Source organism: Monomorium pharaonis, chromosome 10 (assembly GCF_013373865.1).
Source record: "Monomorium pharaonis isolate MP-MQ-018 chromosome 10, ASM1337386v2, whole genome shotgun sequence".
Classification (NCBI taxonomy): domain Eukaryota; kingdom Metazoa; phylum Arthropoda; class Insecta; order Hymenoptera; family Formicidae; genus Monomorium; species Monomorium pharaonis.
This window is the reverse complement of record NC_050476.1, coordinates 16,560,784-16,580,661: the sequence shown is the minus strand read 5'-3', so window position 1 is coordinate 16,580,661 and position 19,878 is coordinate 16,560,784. Positions and strand designations below refer to the sequence as shown.

Here is a 19,878-nt window from a genome sequence, read left to right as displayed (position 1 = left end):
ATTGAATGCGCCCTAGTTGTAAGCAAAAGATGAAGTCACTTTCTAACAGCGAATATCAGAATAGATCTGTATTACTAGCAGTGCGACAACAGATTGACGCAACAAACCGAGAGCTGGTTCGTAAAATTAATGTTTATATACCGCCAATCTTTCATCAATCCAACAGGTATTGTCATGTAGTCTGCTGACTGATGTATGTTTCTTATCTTTCAAACATTGATGACAAATTAATGAAAGAAAAGAATCGGTCCAACAACATCTACAATTACAGACAGCACATACATACATAATCTTTTATTTTATGAGAATATATTAGCTACTTATCTGATATATATTTGTATATTCTTCATTTACTTCTATCTTCCTCGTTTATGCTTCTTTCATCTTGCACTGCAGGTTTCATCCCGCAGTTGACGATAATGGCATATTGATCCCAGTGCGAAGAAGGATGCTACAATTATGAATGATATTAATTATTTATCAAAACACGTATAAACACTGAAAAACTAAAATTGTTTAATCACATATAATAATCTCCTCATACATCTCCTCATATATATATATAAATCATAGTTTTTTACTTTGTTCATCTCTATACATGCACTTTATGTTTTTACTTTTTTGTCATTTTCATTTAATTTAATTTTATTTCAATGCTACAAAGTATTTTGCATTTACATTTATAAAATATAACGACTATAATATAATTTATTATCAGTAGACTTCGGATTATATGCAAATTGCATATTTGTTATTTTTTGCATATTCTATTAGAGCATTAATAATGTGCACAAATTATTATGTTTTTAACTAATTAACACCCAGACAGCACCAGATATCGTACGAATATTATACTCTCATACGTAATGTACTGTGATCATACCGAATATACGTAAAACATTCATATAACGTCTCAGTAGAATGTCATTTTGATATATCCTCAAGATAAACTTAGAATATAGCGACTGAATTTCGCAACTCCTACTGAATATACTGAGATTATATCTAATATACTCAAAACATCCGTAAAATATCCTATGATATATCTCATGTATATCTATCACATATTTCCAAAATATTCGCGTAATATCGAAAGTGAATCATGTCAACGCTATCTATGATCTGTAACGTTACGCATTTTCGTCTGCCGTGTGATGCAGACACGTGGTGAAGTGTAGGGTGTGAACGTGCGAACACGAACTCACGGACAACGTGGTTTTCTCAGGAATTACGCCCAGATAACTCTGGTATGTACATAAGATATAATATAGTAACGTAAACTATAATAATATATATATATATTGTATATATACATATATTATTTAGGTTATAACCTACAATTATCTGAGCATAATTTCCCAAAGCACCCCAGCGTATTCAACAGATATTACGCTTCATTTTTTGCGATAGCTTCCTGATGTGCGAAATGATTAATTCCTCTTCTTATTTCTTCTTGCTAATTCTGTATGTTTAATTCCTTGTTCCTTATTCCTCTCATTATGCATGAGCCCATATAATGTGAACATACTGTAGACATATTGTGAATATACTGAAGATATACTTTAGACATACGTATAACATTCTTAAGATATATTCGGTATATTCTCATAAACTGCCAGCGAAATTCTATGGGATAAGGCAACGCGGACATAGTACGTTATGAGTATATACTCGCCATATCACAGACGTATCTCTAATATTATACGAATATTGCAATATACTTTCGCAATATCCTATTATCGTTCTCATAATCTACATGTGCTGTCTGGGCATTAATTAATTAAAAACATTATAATTTGTTCACATTATTAATACTGTAATAAAATATGCAAAAAATAACAAATATGCAATTTGCATATAATCCGAAGTCTTATTATCAGAATTGGCTAGTAACTAATTAAAAAGTTATAATTTCCTAATTTAATAAATATAAATAATGCTTTCCTAAAATAATTTTTAACTGGAATTATTTGTTGTTATGTAACTTTTAACGTAACTTAATTAATTTTATGAGCTATTAACTTTAACTTAATTTAGTTAATAAAGAATATTAACCTCTCTTACTCAGTCCTGTTTATTATTACTTTATTATTTATATATACGCGCGCGCGCATATGTCAAAAAGGTTACTCAAACTAACAGATTACTACTTGAACAGTGTTACTAACCTGCAAAAAATAAAATGATGTTCCCATAGGAGTTTTCGTTGGTACCAACCTTTTCGCCTCCATTTTTCGGGAAAATGTGTAACCGACGGACGATATAATGCCGATCATAGTCGAATCGCGACGGAACTGACCGAAGTTCCTAGCCTCTCCCCTTACCGCAAAAATCAGCTACCCCTCTTCAAAAGGCTCCGTCTACGTTAGTCTATGGAGAATACTTACTTTTTTAGTGCTCTACCGGAATATATTCCAACTCTAGATACAATCGTCTAGTCTATGTTTAGCGTAGTCAGCCGTGCTAGTGGTGCTAGGCTGTACGCAGTTGTTGTATTGGTATAAGAAAACTGAGATAAGTACTCTAAGGCCAGTATTCATAGTCGGATCTTATATTTAAGATCATCTTAAGTACTGTCTTAAGATGCCATCAGCCAATCACAGAGCTGTATTAGCATCTTAAGATATTGCTTGAGACGATCTTGAAATAAGATTTGACTATGAATACCAGCCTAAGTACCAATATTCATAGTCGGATCTTATATTTAAGATCATCTTAAGTACTGTCTTAAGATGCTATCAGCCAATCACAGAGCCGTATTAGCATCTTAAGACATTGCTTGAGACGATCTTGAAATAAGATTCGACTATGAATACCAGCCTAAATGTAAAATTGTTAAGATTTTTATTATAAATTTGCATTTGCTTAGTATCATTTCAATAAATTTTATAAAAATTTAGTAAATTTTTTTTTATTATATTAAGGCTATATTGCAAAAGTGTGTAAAAATACTTTTAAAAAAATTTTTTATTACAAAAAAATTTATTAAATTTTAATCTAAAAAAATCAAAAATCCTGTTATAACAGAAATGTATATTTTATTTTTTTACACGAGTATCAATAAACGTCATATCTGTCAAAACGTGTAGTATATATTGTTTCACAATGCGGATATTTAATGCAGAGAATTTTCATTACTAATTAAAGTATATAAATTTATATCATTTTTAGGTTTTTTATAACATTTTGTTTTTATAAAATTAGTGTTAACATTTTTGTGTAAAAATTGTAAAATATTTTTTTGTATAAAAATTATAAAATATTTTTCTGTGTAAAAATTGTAAAAGATTTTTACACAGAAATGTTAGCACTAATTTTACCTTCTTTGCAGATTTTTCTGTAAAATTTTTCGGTATATAGACGCTTACGCAGGCATGCACGCACGCACGCACGCACGCACGCACGCACGCACGCACACACCAACACACCAACACACAAACAGGCGCAAACATATACACAAACGCACATGAGCACACAAAATACACACAATCTATATAAATTTTGCAAATAATTTTGCATCAAATTTTGCAGAAAACATATAAAATTCTGCAAAATATTCTGCAAAAAAATTTTGAAGGCGAAAATCTTGTACAAAAATCTGCAGAAGTTTATGCAAAAAAATATGCAATTCTTTTTGCAGAAATTTTTGCCTACGAGAGGTTTATCGCTGTTCTTGGTTATATTGTTATTTACTTATTCTAGCTGTTTTTCTTTTACGAAACACAGTTGATCATATTTCTAACACAAGTCGACACACATCACTGTTCATTTAGAATTTAATGCAAATATAATCGATATGTTTCTCAGATAGCACAAAGACATCCATTTTATGTCCAATGGATATCCGCTTCTGGAAATTCGGACGTCCATTAAGAATCCAAATAAGGTCCGTCAGACATTCGATGGACGTCCATAGGATATACGTTTGGTACAATTTTGTACATTCATAGAAAGTCCTATAATGGACGTCCATGGGATATATGTTTGTCACAATTTTGCACATTCATAGAAAGTTCGAAATAAATCAAATTTTGGACCTATTATGGTTTGATTATTTCTTTTGGGCTTTTTTCAATTAAAGGGCTTGCTGCAATAGTGGATTAATCCACATTTTGTAAAAATCGTCGACATAAAGCATGGACTGCGCATTTCCTGCAAAAAGCTCTTGAAAAGTGTCCGGCAGAAAGACAAAGAGGAGACGTGGTCCGGGTCAATTTCTTTCTCTGTCTAGCGCCTATTATGCTACTGGTTAGACAAAGACAGCGTTTGACCCGGACTAGAGATACTATAACAGAGATTCGCCAATGTGCCGTCTTGGGGTAAAACCGGATATCGGATATGACGTTTTCGATGACGGTTTACTCTGTTTTCTTTTGACAGGTGACAGGTGACAGGTTAGATCGGCTAGGCTTTCTCTGTCAGTTATATCTATCTTTCTCTCTCATACTTCCGGTTATACCCCAAGCGACGGGAGCCAATCAGAAATCGTTAACGCATTGGCGAATCTCTGTTACAGTATCTCTAACCCGGACCAATTGCTGTGTCCCTCTTTTGGTCGGAAAAAGAAACGAAAAAAAAACGAAAAAAAAAACGGAAAAGAAACGAAAATAAAAAAAACAAAACAATAAAAAACGAAAAAGAAACAATAATATATTACAACGAACATTTAAAAAAATACCAATAATTAATAATGTTAATAATAAATAAAAAAATAACGTATTATTTCATATTATTTTATATTATATCTAAAAGTAGAACAATTAAAATAAACCTTTTGAAAATTAAAAATAATATAATTTATTATTATTTATAAATTAATGTTAATTATAAATATTGTAAATAATATATATATATGTATATATATAATAAAAATAATAAAGATAAATTATATAAAAGTAAGATACAAGTGCAGACATAAATCAAATATCCAGCATAGGACGTTCTATAATAGAATAGAACATCCGTTTAAATTCCAATAATGGACATCCAGTGAATGTCCATTTTATGTCCATGGACATGCGGACCTGAATTGGACTTAAAATGGACGTCCTTGAAACATCCAGTGCTATTTGGGTTTCTATTCGAAAGGAGAGTCGAAGTGTATTCCTTTGAAAAACGCATTTGCTCTTAGTATTTCAATGAAATCTTTTAATGCAAAACTTACGTATTATATATATTTGGACTTTATTAGTGTTTCAGTAATAAAAATATATGCTATATATTACAATATTAAATATTCCCAGTAAACACAGTAATATAGCAGCAGTGTAACAGCAATGTAACCGAATATAACAGGTTACGTTACTCTGAAATTACACGTAACTTACATGTAAGTTACAATTTCCGACTCAGCAATATAACATGTTATAATTACATGTTATCTAACCGTTACACAACAGTTACAAAGAAAAATAAAATAAAATAAAAATTTCATTTTTTAAAAATTATTTTTATCAACAGCACATACTACATTTACAATAAATTTATATTAATTAATTAAATTTAAATTAAGTTATTTTTTATTTTATTCTTACTTGCCGCTGCTAGGTTTGAACCCGGGACCTTAGGATGACGAACCTTGTACTCTACCTGCTACGCCAATTTGACTCATCGATATGGGTACTTGTTATTGTCTACATATACCTATATGTTATAAACTGACGCAACTATATTATTTTTTATAAAAGCAATTAAATTTTGCAAAACATATTAAAAATAAATAGCATTAATTTATTTACTTATTAATTTCATTGTTAAATTTATCTTTTTCCATAACCTTAATAATTTGATGGAAATTGCGATCTATTTTTAACATTAATAGTTTGAAGCGTTCAAATGGTTAATTAGATGGTTTTTATTATTCTGTTTTTGTTTAGTACATGATAAATTTAGATTTTGTGCATTTTTTGTGCACAGTAATTGTAGGCAAACCGTTATTTTTGAAAACATTATCTTTATAATAATTTTTAAATAATATCAAATGGATTTCTCATTTAAGATATTATAATGTTATCTAATTTATGAGTCAACTACAACGCGCATGGACGGCTCAAAAATCGGACAGCATTGTGATATCTTTTATGAGACATCAAGCTGATATCATTTAGCTAATGTTATAAGGATAACATTTTCAAGAAACTTAAATGAGATTCTTTAATTAGATATCTCAAAGACCTCTTAGTGTTGTCTGATTTCTGAGTCAACTACGACGCGCATGGACGGCTCAAAAATCGGACAGCATTGTGATATCTTTTATGAGACATCAAGCTGATATCATTTAGCTGATGCTATAAAGATAACATTTTCAAGAAACTTAAATGAGACTCTTCAATTAGATATCTCAAAGACCTCTTAGTGTTGTCTGATTTCTGAGTCAACTACGACGCGCATGGACGGCTCAAAAATCGGACAGCATTGTGATATCTTTTATGAGATATCAAGCTGATATTATTTAACTGATGTCATAAGGATAACATTTTCAAGAAACTTAAGTAAGACTCTTTAATGAGATATCTTAAAGACCTCTCTTAGTAGACGTCTCTGGTAAATGTTACCATTTTGACATCATTTCCAAGATATCTAAATGTTTTCTTAAAAAAGTTCTCTTAAAGTTTTCATTCTGACAAGCGTGTTGTCTGGGATATTAGATTTGTTAGATGAAGGACGATCAAACTTCTCTCATGTTTCATCTGCTCTTTATATGGATAAAAGCGAATGTTCAGAATAATAATTTGAATGTTAAAGATAAATTATATAATTTACCAAATCATCAAATTGAAAATGCTGAAGATAGTGAATACAGCAGCAGTGATGAATTAGAACATAATATGAAAATTGATGTCGAATATTTAAAAAATTGTCCTGTTTATGATATAGAAGAATATTTATTGAACTTTTTGTCAGAATAGGGTGTTCAAGATGTATCATTTAACAAAATGGATAAGCTTTTAGCAGGATTGCGAGTTATTTTTCCTGGTTTGCCAAAATCATATAAAACAATTCTTCGTACTCCTCGTACTATAAATGTTAATAAAGTTGGTCAAGGCCTAATGTGGTATAAAAGTATCAAAGTGAATCTTAATGAAATATTAACCGATAATTATCTACAAAATAATAATCAAATTGTAGTAGACATTAATATTGATGGCGTCCAATTATATAAAAGTACAGATGATCAATTTTGGCCCATTTTAGGTTATCTAAAGGGTGAAAGATTTCATTTTATAATTGGTGTGTGGTATGGACATTCAAAGCCCGATGATTTAGAAGGATATTTATCTGATTTTATTGAAGAAATTAAAAATTTGACTAGAAATAGTTATAATTTCTATGGAAAAATATTGTTTTTAAATTAGGCAATTATATTTTAAATGCTCCAGCTAGACAATTTGTCAAAGGCATTCACAGTCATAACAGTGTATTTGGTTGTGAAAAGTGTACAATTAAAAGTGATAGACATAGAAATCGTCAGGTGTTTTTATATGATAATGCATTTCTACGTACTGATAAATCATTTCAAAATAGAGATCTACCAGAACATCACAAGTATAATTCACCTTTAGAACGTGATTTGCAACATGGAATGGTGTCTATGTTTAGACTTGATCCGATGCATCTCGTATATCTAGGAGTTTTTAAACGATGGCTACAGTTTCTCTTTGGAGTACATGTAACAACAATAGGCAAAATTAATAACGCAGCTAAATCTCAATTGTCTCTGGAAATGTTACGATATAGTTCTTGGGTGCCTATGGAATTTAATCGTTGACCTCGATCTTTCTGTGAGTTATCTAAATATAAAGCAACAGAACTGCGATGTATCTTATTATACGATGGTGTACGAATCTTTAAGAACATTCTGCCTTCAAATCTGTATAACAATTACTTACATAGTGGAATATATATACTATCCAGTCCAAGTACAGTACAGAATCCTGTTATGCTTGATGCTGCGCATGAAATTTTAAAAGAATTTATAAATCACTCTTCTCAGATTTTTGGTAAATGTTTTGTTGTTTATAATATCCATTGTCTGATTCATTTAGTTGACGAATGTCGAAACCATGGAATTTTAGAATCATTCAGTGCTTTTAAATATGAAAATTTTATGAGCGTTATGAAACGATATTTGAGATCTACTTACAAGCCTTTACACCAATTAATTAGACGTGATGCAGAAACTAAAGGGCAACTTGTTCCAAGGAAAAATATAGATGAGCCAAATAAAATTTTGTTGAAAAATCAGTATGATGGAGATGACAGTATTCAGAGAGAACAGTTTCAGACTGTCATTTTATGTGGTATTACTCTTACAAAGAACAAGGCAAACAGTTGTTTTAAAACTAAAAATGGAGATGTTATAATCTTAGATAATGCTATCCGAACACCCCAAAATAAAATTATCTTAATGGGATATAGGTTTCTAAAACAAGAAAATTATTACAATTTTCCTATCGCATCATCTGAACTTGGAATTATAAAAGTTTCTCGTTTACAAAATCACAAAACTGCTTACAAAATTAAACATTTTTTTTGTAAATGTGTTCTTTTTCTTGATAACGACGAAGCACATGTGTGCATTCCTCTTGTACACTGCAATAATTACTAGAATAAAAGTAAGAACATTTTTTTTTATTCTACAAATTATATTCTTTTACAACGTAACGTTTTCTTTTTTTAAGTTTGCAGTTGTAGAATTTGATGATTCATGTGATGAATCTCAAACACTAATAGAAGTAATTCCTTTCAAATGGCTGTTTGATAATAATACTAAGTGCAATTATCCACCTAAAAAAGATCAACTTAAAACGACTCGTCTAGTTATGTCAAAAATGGATCCTGGAAAAGATTGGAATACTTATCATCTTAGATTTCATCATTACTACAGTAAGTTTAATTTTCGAAGATAAGTTATCATAAATTTGCGTTTAAATATTGAGTTCTTTTAGTATTAATGTACTTAAAACGTAAAACGTACTTAAAACATAAATTACATTTCTTTTCATTAATAAATTAATAAATTTCAGTATCATGTGTATTTATGTTATATTTTATTTTATACATTTTTTTCACTTGTAGGTACTTACAATATTGTTGTCAAAACTGCTAAGAATGTTCTAGAGGGAAACGTTGCTCGGACAGAAGTAGGAACAGATTATGATCAACCAAGAAAGAGAAAAAAGAACAAGAAATATATAGAATCTTCAGATGAAGATGAAGACAATCCTTCGTCAAACATCTTTTGTAGTGCTAGCAATAAAGTGCCTGCACCAAATCCTCTTCTTCCAAATAAAATAAAAACACTTTTTAAAAATAAATCTATAAAAACGTCAATGATATGTCAAAAAGACACGTCTGTTGGGAAATTATTTTCCCGTAAAGAGTCACGTGTTACATCTTTAAGTCCTTCTAAGTTAACTTATAAAACTACGTTAGACGAAAATCCGATGAAGCATCATTCTATGCTGGAAGAGAGTATGTATATGTTTTCAAGTAAATTCGTATTTATTATTTTATGTAACTTATTTTTATATTTTAAATATTCTAATTTAAACTATAAACAGTCTTTTTTATAATTTTATAATTTTATAGCTTTTTTTATAACTTTAGCTGTACAACAAAGAGATTTAGTTCCTGAAGACTGCAACACCAAATTGTCGGAAAATTTTGGAACTGCTAATCCATTGCAATAAAAAAAGACCACGTCTGTCAGAAAATTTAACAAAATGCCTCAATATTTAGACAAAGAAAACTGTGATAATTTTTTTGATAGTAAGTTTATTACTTTTCAAATAATATATTTTTTAGATTTTACAACTAATTATATTTCCTGTTTTCTTTTATTGTGAATTTATTTTCTGCAATGTTACAGTTTCTGAAAAATGCTCATCTTCTCAATTAACTATAGATAGTAATGAACTGCAATCTATATCGAACAGTTCTCCAGTATCAAGCCTACTATCTGTACGTAATCTCGTAGAAAAAAAAACAAAGTATTTTGCACCCAAAGAATGTTAACAGAACAAAGTTATCTTCAGCCTTCAAAGATGGTAAATTCATTATTATCCGTCTACTTTTCCTAAAATTAAATTACATTTTTTATCACATTTTTTTACGTGCGCTTATATTTAAATTTGTATTAATCCTTTGCAGATACAATCTCTCTCTCTCTCTCTCTCTCTCTCTCTCTCTCTCTCTCTCTCTCTCTCTCTCTCTCTCTCTCTCTCTCTCTCTCTCTCTCTCTCTCTCTCAAGTTACTCGTATATGTTACTTAGTTACATAGTTTCTCTTTGTTTAAATTAAAATTTTATAAATGTAAAATAATTTGTTTTTTCTTTTCTTTGTATGTGTTATGTTATCTTACTCAACAAATATTGCTTACAATAAATAAAAGTAACAATATTCTAATTTTTATATAGATGATAAAAATGACAATGAACAGTACAAGAATTTTAATATAATACACTCCGAAACTTTAAAAGAAAAGAGTGAAGATGACGTTTTAAAAGTAGAAAGGACCATACTATCTACGAACAACGAGAATGAAGTATTTCCAAAATCACCACTATTTCAAGGTTTGATTTTTCCAGATAATCTCAGTTTCGAGAAATGATTTTTTCTGCACACATACCACATTCTTTTCCTTAATTTATATTTTACTAGAACACAACATTGCGCGCGCTTCGCGCGCGCCACTTAGCATTTTTATATTGAACATTGCACTTATTCTTCTTCTGTAATATTACTCTCACACACTTTATCATATTTAATGCCCTTCTCTATCTCACGCTCCCTCATTCTCCTTTTCCCCCTCTCTAAATTATTAATTATATTATTAATTATATTAATTATATTATTTTCATATTGTTCAATATTACTCTTACACACTTTACTTTTTTATTTAATCCTCTTCTTTTATTTAATCCTCTCCTTTCACGCTCTCTTATTCTCCCCCCTCCTTCCCACCTCTCTCTCTCTCTCTCTCTCTCTCTCTCTCTCTCTCTCTCTCTAAACACAAATTATTAATTATATTATATTATGTTTCTTAATATCACTCTTACACACTTTACCTCCATACTTAATCCCCTTTAAATAAATTAAAAATTATAATATATTATATGTAACGTTACTGTTAATTTTCAATAAAATTTCAAAACTTTTACTTTCTGGCTTTCTTGTTTAATCTCTCTCAATTATAATTTCCTTTCATCTAATCTTTTTCCTTTTCTAATCTCTTTCGATAAAACTCACTATCGCTCTCTGACCATTTCAACAACTTCTGACAACAAGCATCCAACAACTTTAAAATTAAATTTTTTAAATCTTATGCCTTAATAATACAACATTAAATTTAAATTTTTAAATAAATTAAAATTTATAATATTATACGTAATGTTACCTGATAATTTTCAATCAAATTTCAACACTTTCACTTTCTGGATTTCTTTTTTAAACTCTCTCGATCTCAATTCTTTCTCTTTAATCTCATTCCTTTTCTTCTATTAAAATACACAAAATGTCAAAATAATTAAAACGCAAATGATATTTAATGAGAATAATAATAATTAATAAAAATTGATCATTATTGAGAATGATAATTAATAAGAAATGAGAATTAAGAGTTTAAGATTCCTTTTTTTCAAAATATTTAAAACGCAAGTGTTACCTTTCCGAAATCTCGCACTCTCTCTCTCTTTTTCTCTCTTAATAAGATCTTCAAATTTACTTAATTTCTCTCTCTCTCTCTCTCTCTCTTTTTCCTTCTCTCTCTCTCTCTCTCTCGATCTTTCTTTCTCTCTCTCTCTCTCTCTCTCTCTCTCTCTCTCTCTTTCTCTTCTTCTTCTACCTATCACTTAATTCTTGCAATTTTTTTAAATTTTTTATTTTTTATAAATATCTATATAAACACTGGCGCAAAAGAAAACGAGACAAAAGTTTTGACCGATTTTTAGGCAATCTTCAAAGTGATGCAACTTTGCGAAAAATCATCTAAATTACATGTACTTTTTTTAAATTAAAGGGCAAAGACTCTACTTTGAGAATCCCTAGGTGAAAGTTTGATTTGTTAAGTGCTAATATAACATATAGTATTGCATTGAGTAGGCAGTCCTCAATTACATATCTCATTGGATACATTACATTTTTTTGCAGTGTATATATGGTTTTACGTCCGTATCAGCTATATTGATTGATTTTGAAACAGCTATAAGAAAATCAATATATCTACCAGTTTGGAGTCAATGTTAATTACAACCAAATGATATATTGATTTTCTACCCCTGACATTCATTAATATTATGTAAATTTTTATTTCTATTTTCTGTATATACCTCTTTAATATTTCTTTTTTTCTTTTCTTACTCTCTGCTTCCTCTATTTCTTTTTTTCTTTTTTTAATATAATGTTTATTTTCTTTAACCTTAAATAAAAACATTTATATATGTTAAAAATAAAAACGCAATTAAGTCATTAAAAATTCAAAATTTTGACAAAACAAGCTTTACAGCTTTTTAAACAATTATTAAATACCTATCTCGTCTTTCTTCCTTTTTTTTCTCCGCTTTTTTATGAAATGTCTTAATGTTTATTAATTTAAAAGAATTATGCTTTTTGAATCTTTTCTCTCTTTTCTTTTTTTCTCTCCTTTCTTTATCTTTTTCTCTTTCTTTAATCCTCTATCCTTTATCTTCTGCAATTTTGAATAAAAAACGTGTAAGTATAATTTTATAAATAATTACATAATATTATATAAAAACATTTTTATAAAAAATTATTATTTACTTAATTATTTTAAATTTTATTTTTATTTTTTTTTATCTCACGCTCTTTCACTCTCCTTTTCTCCCTCTCTCTCTTTCTCTCTTTCTCTCTCAACACAAATTATTAATCATATTTTTATGTTGTCTATATCTATCCTCTATCTTCTGCAATTTTGAATAAAAAACGTGTAAGTGTAAGTTTATAAATAATTACATAATATTATATAAAAACATATTTTAATAAAAATTATTTACATATTTTTTTTAAACTTTTTTTTATAAATACACACACACACACATATATATGTATGTATTTATTTTAAAAAAGTTAAAAGAATTAAGTAAATAATAATTTTTAATAAAATATATTTTTATATAATATTATGTAATTATTTATAAATTTACATAATTTTACACACACACACACGCGCGCGCGCGCACGCACAAATATACACACACAGAAAAGAATATAGCCAATAATATATGTAATTGCGAGCTGCTAACTACATAAAATACTCAATACAATAATATTTACTGTTAATGCTCTAACACTTTTCTTTTTCTTCTTTTTTACACTCTCTTTTTCTCTCTCTCTCTTTTTCCGCTCCTTCTTTCTATAGAAGTCGCTGTTTCACCTTCTGTTTTCTTTTCTGCTTCTTCTTTCTACAAAAGTCGAAACTCTCTCTTTCTCCTATCAATCTATTTCCTTTCCTTCTTTTTTTCTAAAAGATTATAAAATTTTAAAGATATTATTGTTATTTCCGAGAGAGAGAGATTATATTATTACTTAATATATCTCTTTATTACTTACCTTATTACTTACACACTTTTGATATAACCAATTTTGATTTGAAAACACAACTGTCAAACACTACGAAGCATGCAGCTCAATGATCAGCGAAAGAACCAATCAGCATCGCGGATTAAAGGCAACAATTCTTCGAGACTTTCGAGATGACTTCGATACATTCGATAAATAAATAACATATCTTTTTTAGAAAAGGACATTTATTAGGTTTATCAAATGCAGATCGTGACTTGCTTACGACAACATTAAGCCATTTAAAGAAGCTTCATGATAATTTTTATTGAACTTCTTTGTTTTAATACATATAACTGTGCAATATTAACATATGTTACACTTTGTAATTATTAATTTATTTCCGTTTTTCCATTAATTCTGTAGGACCGGTTGTATCTAATCTTGATAGAGATTTGCTTCGAAATGTGTCAAGTAAACTTGATATAGTATTAATGAACCAACGTCGCATTTTAAATGAAATATTTCCTGGTGAAGCTATTTTAGACAGACCCGAAAATTGTCCCCCTCTTTCATTACGAGATAAAAAGTCTTTTGAGGAATTCAACGAATTTTTGGAAAATAAAGTTGCATTTTCTCAATTTGTAAGTACAGTTGATTTTTCAATTTTTATTTATATTTTGTGTGGTGTACTTACATATATGATTTATATTTAACTTTTAATATATGTGAACTCTTCTTACATAATTTTTAATTCTTGTGTTTTTAAGGTTAGCTATCTTAATGCACTTATTAATGATTGTGATCAGTGGAATGCTGTTACTCGTCTTATGTCTAACATATTGCACAATGAACTTGCAAGACAAGTTAGTTGGAAAGGAACCAGAGGAGTGAAAATTTCTTTTTACGGAACAAGAATTAAGGAAGCTTTGTTTTGTAAATGTTTTACGTTTATCTTTTCTTTTACTTATTTGAAATATTGAGACACTGATTATAAATTATTATATTAAATTATAAGAAGCAAGAAATAATTTAAAATTACATTTTCCATTTCTTTGTTTGGCAAATTTTTAAATAAATTAATTTTGATGATGTACTATTATTTGTTTATAATAGAAAGAATATTTTAGTAAAACGTATTAAAACTTGTTTCTGTATTCGTATAATATATGATTACAAATTGTGATCAGTATACGATTTATTTTCATTAAATATGTATAACATTTAATTATTTTAACAAATTATTGTATTTTATATAATATTTAATTATTGTATATAACATTGAATACAAATTTTGTGTGTGCATCTGTACAGATTTCTTTACTAAGAAAATAGAAAAATAAATTATCTTTGCTACATTTTACTAACGTGCTAGAAAGGTTTATGTGATTTTTTATTTTTTACATGATTCAGTATGATACGGTAATTTTTAGAAGACTAATTCTTTTAATTTCTGTTTTGTTGTTGTTTAGGCGCTATAATGGGTCGTTTTAAAAATGAGTCTTTAAAAAATGCTGAAGAAGCTATAAAGCGCTGGTTGAACACTTCGAGTCAACGCAAATAAGAAAAATATAATCAGATTTTTCACTTAATTTGTGATTTTTATTGTAAATAAAAATCACAAATTAAGTGAATTTTATTGTAAAATTCACTTAATTGTGAATTTTTTATTAAATTTGTGCTTTTTATTTTTCTATTTTTATTTCTAGATTTTTAGTTATTTTTATAGATCATAAAAATTGTGCAAGAATAAGATTGTGCAATAATATTTGTGTGACCTGTGTCATCTGTGATCTTGTAATGATTCATAATAAATATATCAAATTATAAATATAATAACTGAATTAACTTATCTTTGTCATTTTTTGTTTCGACAGGTGTATCCAGTAGTAGCGCAATCATTCAGCTAAGTAGGAATCAAATGCGATTGGTTTTTATCTCTAAATCCAACTAATTACATCTTATTACTACTTAACTGCTTGTGAGGGTGCAGTCACATGGGGCTAGCGTACAGCGTACCGGCGTATGGCGTAAAGGAATTAGACCAATGTCTGTGCTAACAAAACGTGCGTAAATCTTGTGATTGGTCTAATTCCTTTACGCCATACGCCGATACGCTGTACGCTAGCCCCATATGACTGCACTCTGAGCAGTTGGATACACCCAATAATTGTAATAGTCAAAGAAACGTTTAAAATATATCATTATGACATAAAAATGATGTCACGAAACCATCAAAAATTTTTGTACTTTGACGTCATTTTGATAATCTAAAATTTGACCTTATTGTGACATCATTTTGACGTCATTTTGATATTTCTGTTCTCCTTGGATAGGGATGTCCCTAGGATGTCATTTTGGAATATCGCAATATCGTTGGATATCCGTGGATCATTTACTATATCCAAGTATTTTTTATTAAAAATAATCATTATTTATTAAAAATAATAAATTTAGTAATTGCTTCTTTAAGCATTAGAACTGATATTTTTTTGTACACATGGATGTATACGTACACATTGTGCGTAGCCATTGCCGCTTGTTGTAACAACTCCCCCCGCGCGCCTAGCAATCTCAAGGTTCAAGCGCTAGGAAGGGGCGGCCGCCGCGGCCGGGCGCTCGACGCGCTTGCATTTGCCTGGGCTAACACAGAAAATTTTACAAGTCTATAACTCGTTAACTATTGCGGAAATGGAAAAACGATAAAGACTTTTCTGTTCAGATTAATGCGCTCTACCTGCTTATAAAAATTGCATAAATCTTTACCAAACACCCTGTATAAATAAAGTATAAGGTTTCTTCGATTAATCTTCTGAAGAAGTTACATTTTCTCTATGAGAAGGTGTACTTTCAGGTTGCTTGAGCCAGAAAAAGATAGATTTTATTTATAATTAATTTTAAGTAAATTTTGATTAAATTAATGTAATACTTTCGTCCAGATTAATTAAAAAATTTTTTTGACTTTGTGTATTTTTTAAATTATACGTATTAACTAAATCTTATTCTAAGAGAACTTTAGGGGGTTGTAATAAACATGTACTTCAACTTTATTCGAAGATGTCATATTTTCTCAACGGGAAGATATGCCTTCGAGAGGCTAAGTACATTGTTTTGTGATGTACGCATATCTTTGGCTGCGTTTCTGATATTCACTGCCAGTACTGAACATCCACCCCCAGTGAACATAGTAATATAGTAGCAATGTAACAGCAATGTAACCGAATAACAAGTTACATTACACTGAAATTACACGCAACTTACATGTAAGTTACAATTTTTGACTCAGCAATATAACATGTTATAATTACATGTTATCTAACTCACACAACAGTTACAAAGAAAAATAAAATAAAATAAAAATTTCATTTTTTTTTAATTATTTTTATCAACAGCACATACTAAATTTAGGATAAATTTTTATTAATTAATTAAATTTAAATTATGTTATTTTTTATTTTATTCTTACTTGCCGCTGCTAGGTTTGAACCCAGGACCTTAGGATGACGAATCTTGTACTCTATCTGCTACGCCAATTTGACTCATCGATATAGGTACTACAATACTTGTTATTGTCTACATATACCTATATGTTATAAACTGACGCAACTATATTATTTTTTATAAAAGCAATTAAATTTTGCAAAACATATTAAAAATAAATAGCATTAATTTATTTATTTATTAATTTCATTGTTAAATTTATCTTTTTCCATAACCTTAATAATTTGATGGAAATTGCGATCTATTTAGCACTAATAACTAACTAAATTATGATTTAAAACGTTTTTTTTTAAACGTTGAGTAATAAATATATAAAGACGTTTATAGATATCTTAAAGCAATTCTAGAATTGGTCTACAAGGTATATGTATAAAAGACGTACATCTTTAACCTCTAGAAGATCAACCCTTTTTTGGCCAACTTTTTTAATTTTAATACTAAAACATTTTTGTCCTTGTCAGTGAAATAAACTACAAAGAAGATAACATCACTCTAACGTCTAATATTATTAGGCTTTTAATTTGAAAAAAGTGATTTTTGTTTGTTGTATTTGAACTTTATATTACTATTTATTGTTAAAATGATTGTTTAGCGTCATTTTCAATAAAAATGTTGAAAAATATGTATATAAAAATATGATTATGTTGCACTTTATGAAGTATGAGACAGTATATAAAGTGTTATTAAAGTAACATATCAAATTATTTCGAAATAAATGCATATATTTATGTTAAAAGAAGTAATTTTAGCTAAATGAATATATAGTGTTTTCGGTAAATTTAATTATAAGCCTAATATATAAGGCTTTTGGCCAGGAAAAGGTTAAGATATCTTGTATAGATCTTTCATTTAGATATCTTTGACATGTCTAATTCGAAAATTTTTAAGACATCTTTTAAGATGTCTTTTAGATGTCTTTTAGATATCTTTTAGAAATTCTATGAAGATATCTTTGACAAAATCTTTTTGGATATCTTTTAGATATCTTTTAGAAATGTCTTAAAGATATCTTGAATAAGATGTCTTTTCGATTTCTACAAGATGTCAATGTTTACTGGGATCTTTGAAGCGTTCAAATGATTAATTAGATGGTTAACTATATAGATCATAATTCTAAGAAAAATTGAATAGTATACTTTTATTATTCTGTTTTTGTTCAGCACATAATGAATTTAGATTTTGTGCATTTTTTGTGTGCAGTAGTCTGGTTCACGGATGGCTCCAAAACGAGTGCGGGCTCTGGAGCTGGTCTTTACTGTCAGCGCGACCGGGCAAGAATCGTCGTTCCGCTTGGCGAGCACGCTACGGTTTTCCAGGCGGAGGTGTTAGCCATCATGAGATGTGCCCAGAACCTATTAGAGTCTGATAGGGTGAGAAGGCGCATCCGGATTTGCTCGGACAGTCAGGCGGCGCTTAAGGCGCTTGAGGGTCCAAGAATTAACTTGCGGCTGGTCTGGGACTGCAAGTGCGTACTGGATGAGTTGGCGGAGAAGAATGATGTCGGCCTAGTATGGGTCCCTGGGCACGCAGGGATCAAGGGCAACGAAATGGCGGACCTGCTTGCTAAGGAGGCGGCCGAAACAAGGCTGTTGGGACCTGAACCGGCTGTTGGGATCTCTTTCTGCCTAGGCAGGGGGAGAGTCAGGGGCTGGCTCCGGGACCAGCATCTTGAACACTGGAAGAAAGAAACAAAGAGCAAATGCAGACAGGCTAGGGCCATGCTAGGGGAATGCCCTAGCGAGGACCTGACCAAGAGCATAAGATCTCTAAGTAGGAGGGACGCCAGGCTCGCGACACAACTGCTCACGGGCCATGGGGATCTCAACTATCACCTGCACAAATTGGGCCGTAGTGATACGCCCAGCTGTAGGTTGTGCGGTGAAGAGGAGGAAACTAGCCTCCACATTCTTGGGAATTGCCCAGCACTGGTCGGACCAAGAACACGCCTGCTGGGCTCAGGTTTTCTAGAACCGTACCAGGTGAGGCAGCTGCCTGTGGGGGATCTGCTCCGCTTTTGGAAGGAAGCGGGGCCCCGCTAGGGCAACTGACAACGGGGAGGCACAATGGACTCGGTCTAAGTGCCAAAGTGGGCTTCGCAGGAGGACCGCCCCCGTCACTACTATTATTACTATTATTATTATTGTGCGCAGTAATTTGTAGACAAACCGTTATTTTTGAAAACATTATCTTTATAATAATTTTTTTTATTATCAAATAGATCTGTCATTCAGGATGTTATAATGTTGTCTGATTTCTGAGTCAACTACAACGCATTGTTCCGTAATAACATTGATATGAACGTATTATGTTACAATTATACAATTTTTGTTGAATAACTGTAACGCCAAAACGATATAACAACTATATCATTCATTTGCGTATAACAAATATTACGTAACAGATTATTTCCATGTCATATAGAACCTACATATCACAAGAATAACAATGTTAAATTACATGTAACTTCTATGTTATATTGCCGCTATAAAATGTGTCCACTGGGATAGTTTACGTCACATACGCTATAGATTTTTAGTACTGGCAGTGAATATAATCAAAATGCAGTTTTAGTTTATATTTTATCATATGATTATGTAATATGTATAGTATTTATGCTTTATATACGTTATGCATTTAAATATTGTGTGAACGGTTGGAAAATTTTGTAATAATATTACATATGTATACACAGTATGTATTATGTATATATGTTTTACTTTTGTATATTGTGTGAAGTTTTATGATATGTATGTTTTATATATATACATATTTATATAAAATGTTTATATGTGTGGATATATAGATGTATATCTTACATTACTACATTAATGTGGTATGTAAATGGTGTACATCATGATG

General features: G+C 29.9%; 3 protein-coding genes and 1 long non-coding RNA gene across 6 annotated transcripts in view; 3 read left to right on the top strand and 1 right to left on the bottom strand.

The window, feature by feature from the left end:
* Positions 1-19,878, bottom strand: part of LOC118647631 — a 377,709-nt gene that overhangs the window by 160,747 nt on the left and 197,084 nt on the right. The gene's annotated exons all lie outside the window — the stretch shown is intronic.
* LOC118647639 lies at positions 6,417-10,102 on the top strand. Of its 2 annotated transcripts, XM_036292905.1 has the most exons (4): positions 6,417-8,886; positions 9,079-9,474; positions 9,610-9,771; positions 9,872-10,102. In XM_036292905.1, exons 1-3 carry the CDS (start codon positions 8,571-8,573, stop codon positions 9,690-9,692), a joined length of 795 nt encoding a protein of 264 aa, XP_036148798.1. In that variant the 5' UTR covers positions 6,417-8,570; the 3' UTR covers positions 9,693-9,771; positions 9,872-10,102. The 2 variants fall into 2 exon arrangements, with proteins under 2 accessions (XP_036148798.1, XP_036148797.1); XM_036292904.1 differs by lacking the exon at positions 9,872-10,102 and having other exon boundaries at positions 9,079-9,706.
* LOC118647649 lies at positions 10,212-14,889 on the top strand. The gene is made up of 2 exons (XR_004964818.1): positions 10,212-10,574; positions 13,945-14,889. It is a non-coding gene; the product is annotated as an uncharacterized LOC118647649 (long non-coding RNA).
* Positions 15,516-19,058, top strand: LOC118647533. Its single transcript, XM_036292586.1, has 2 exons — positions 15,516-15,567; positions 18,220-19,058. The coding sequence occupies exons 1-2, from the start codon at positions 15,516-15,518 to the stop codon at positions 19,056-19,058; spliced, it is 891 nt and encodes a 296-aa protein (XP_036148479.1).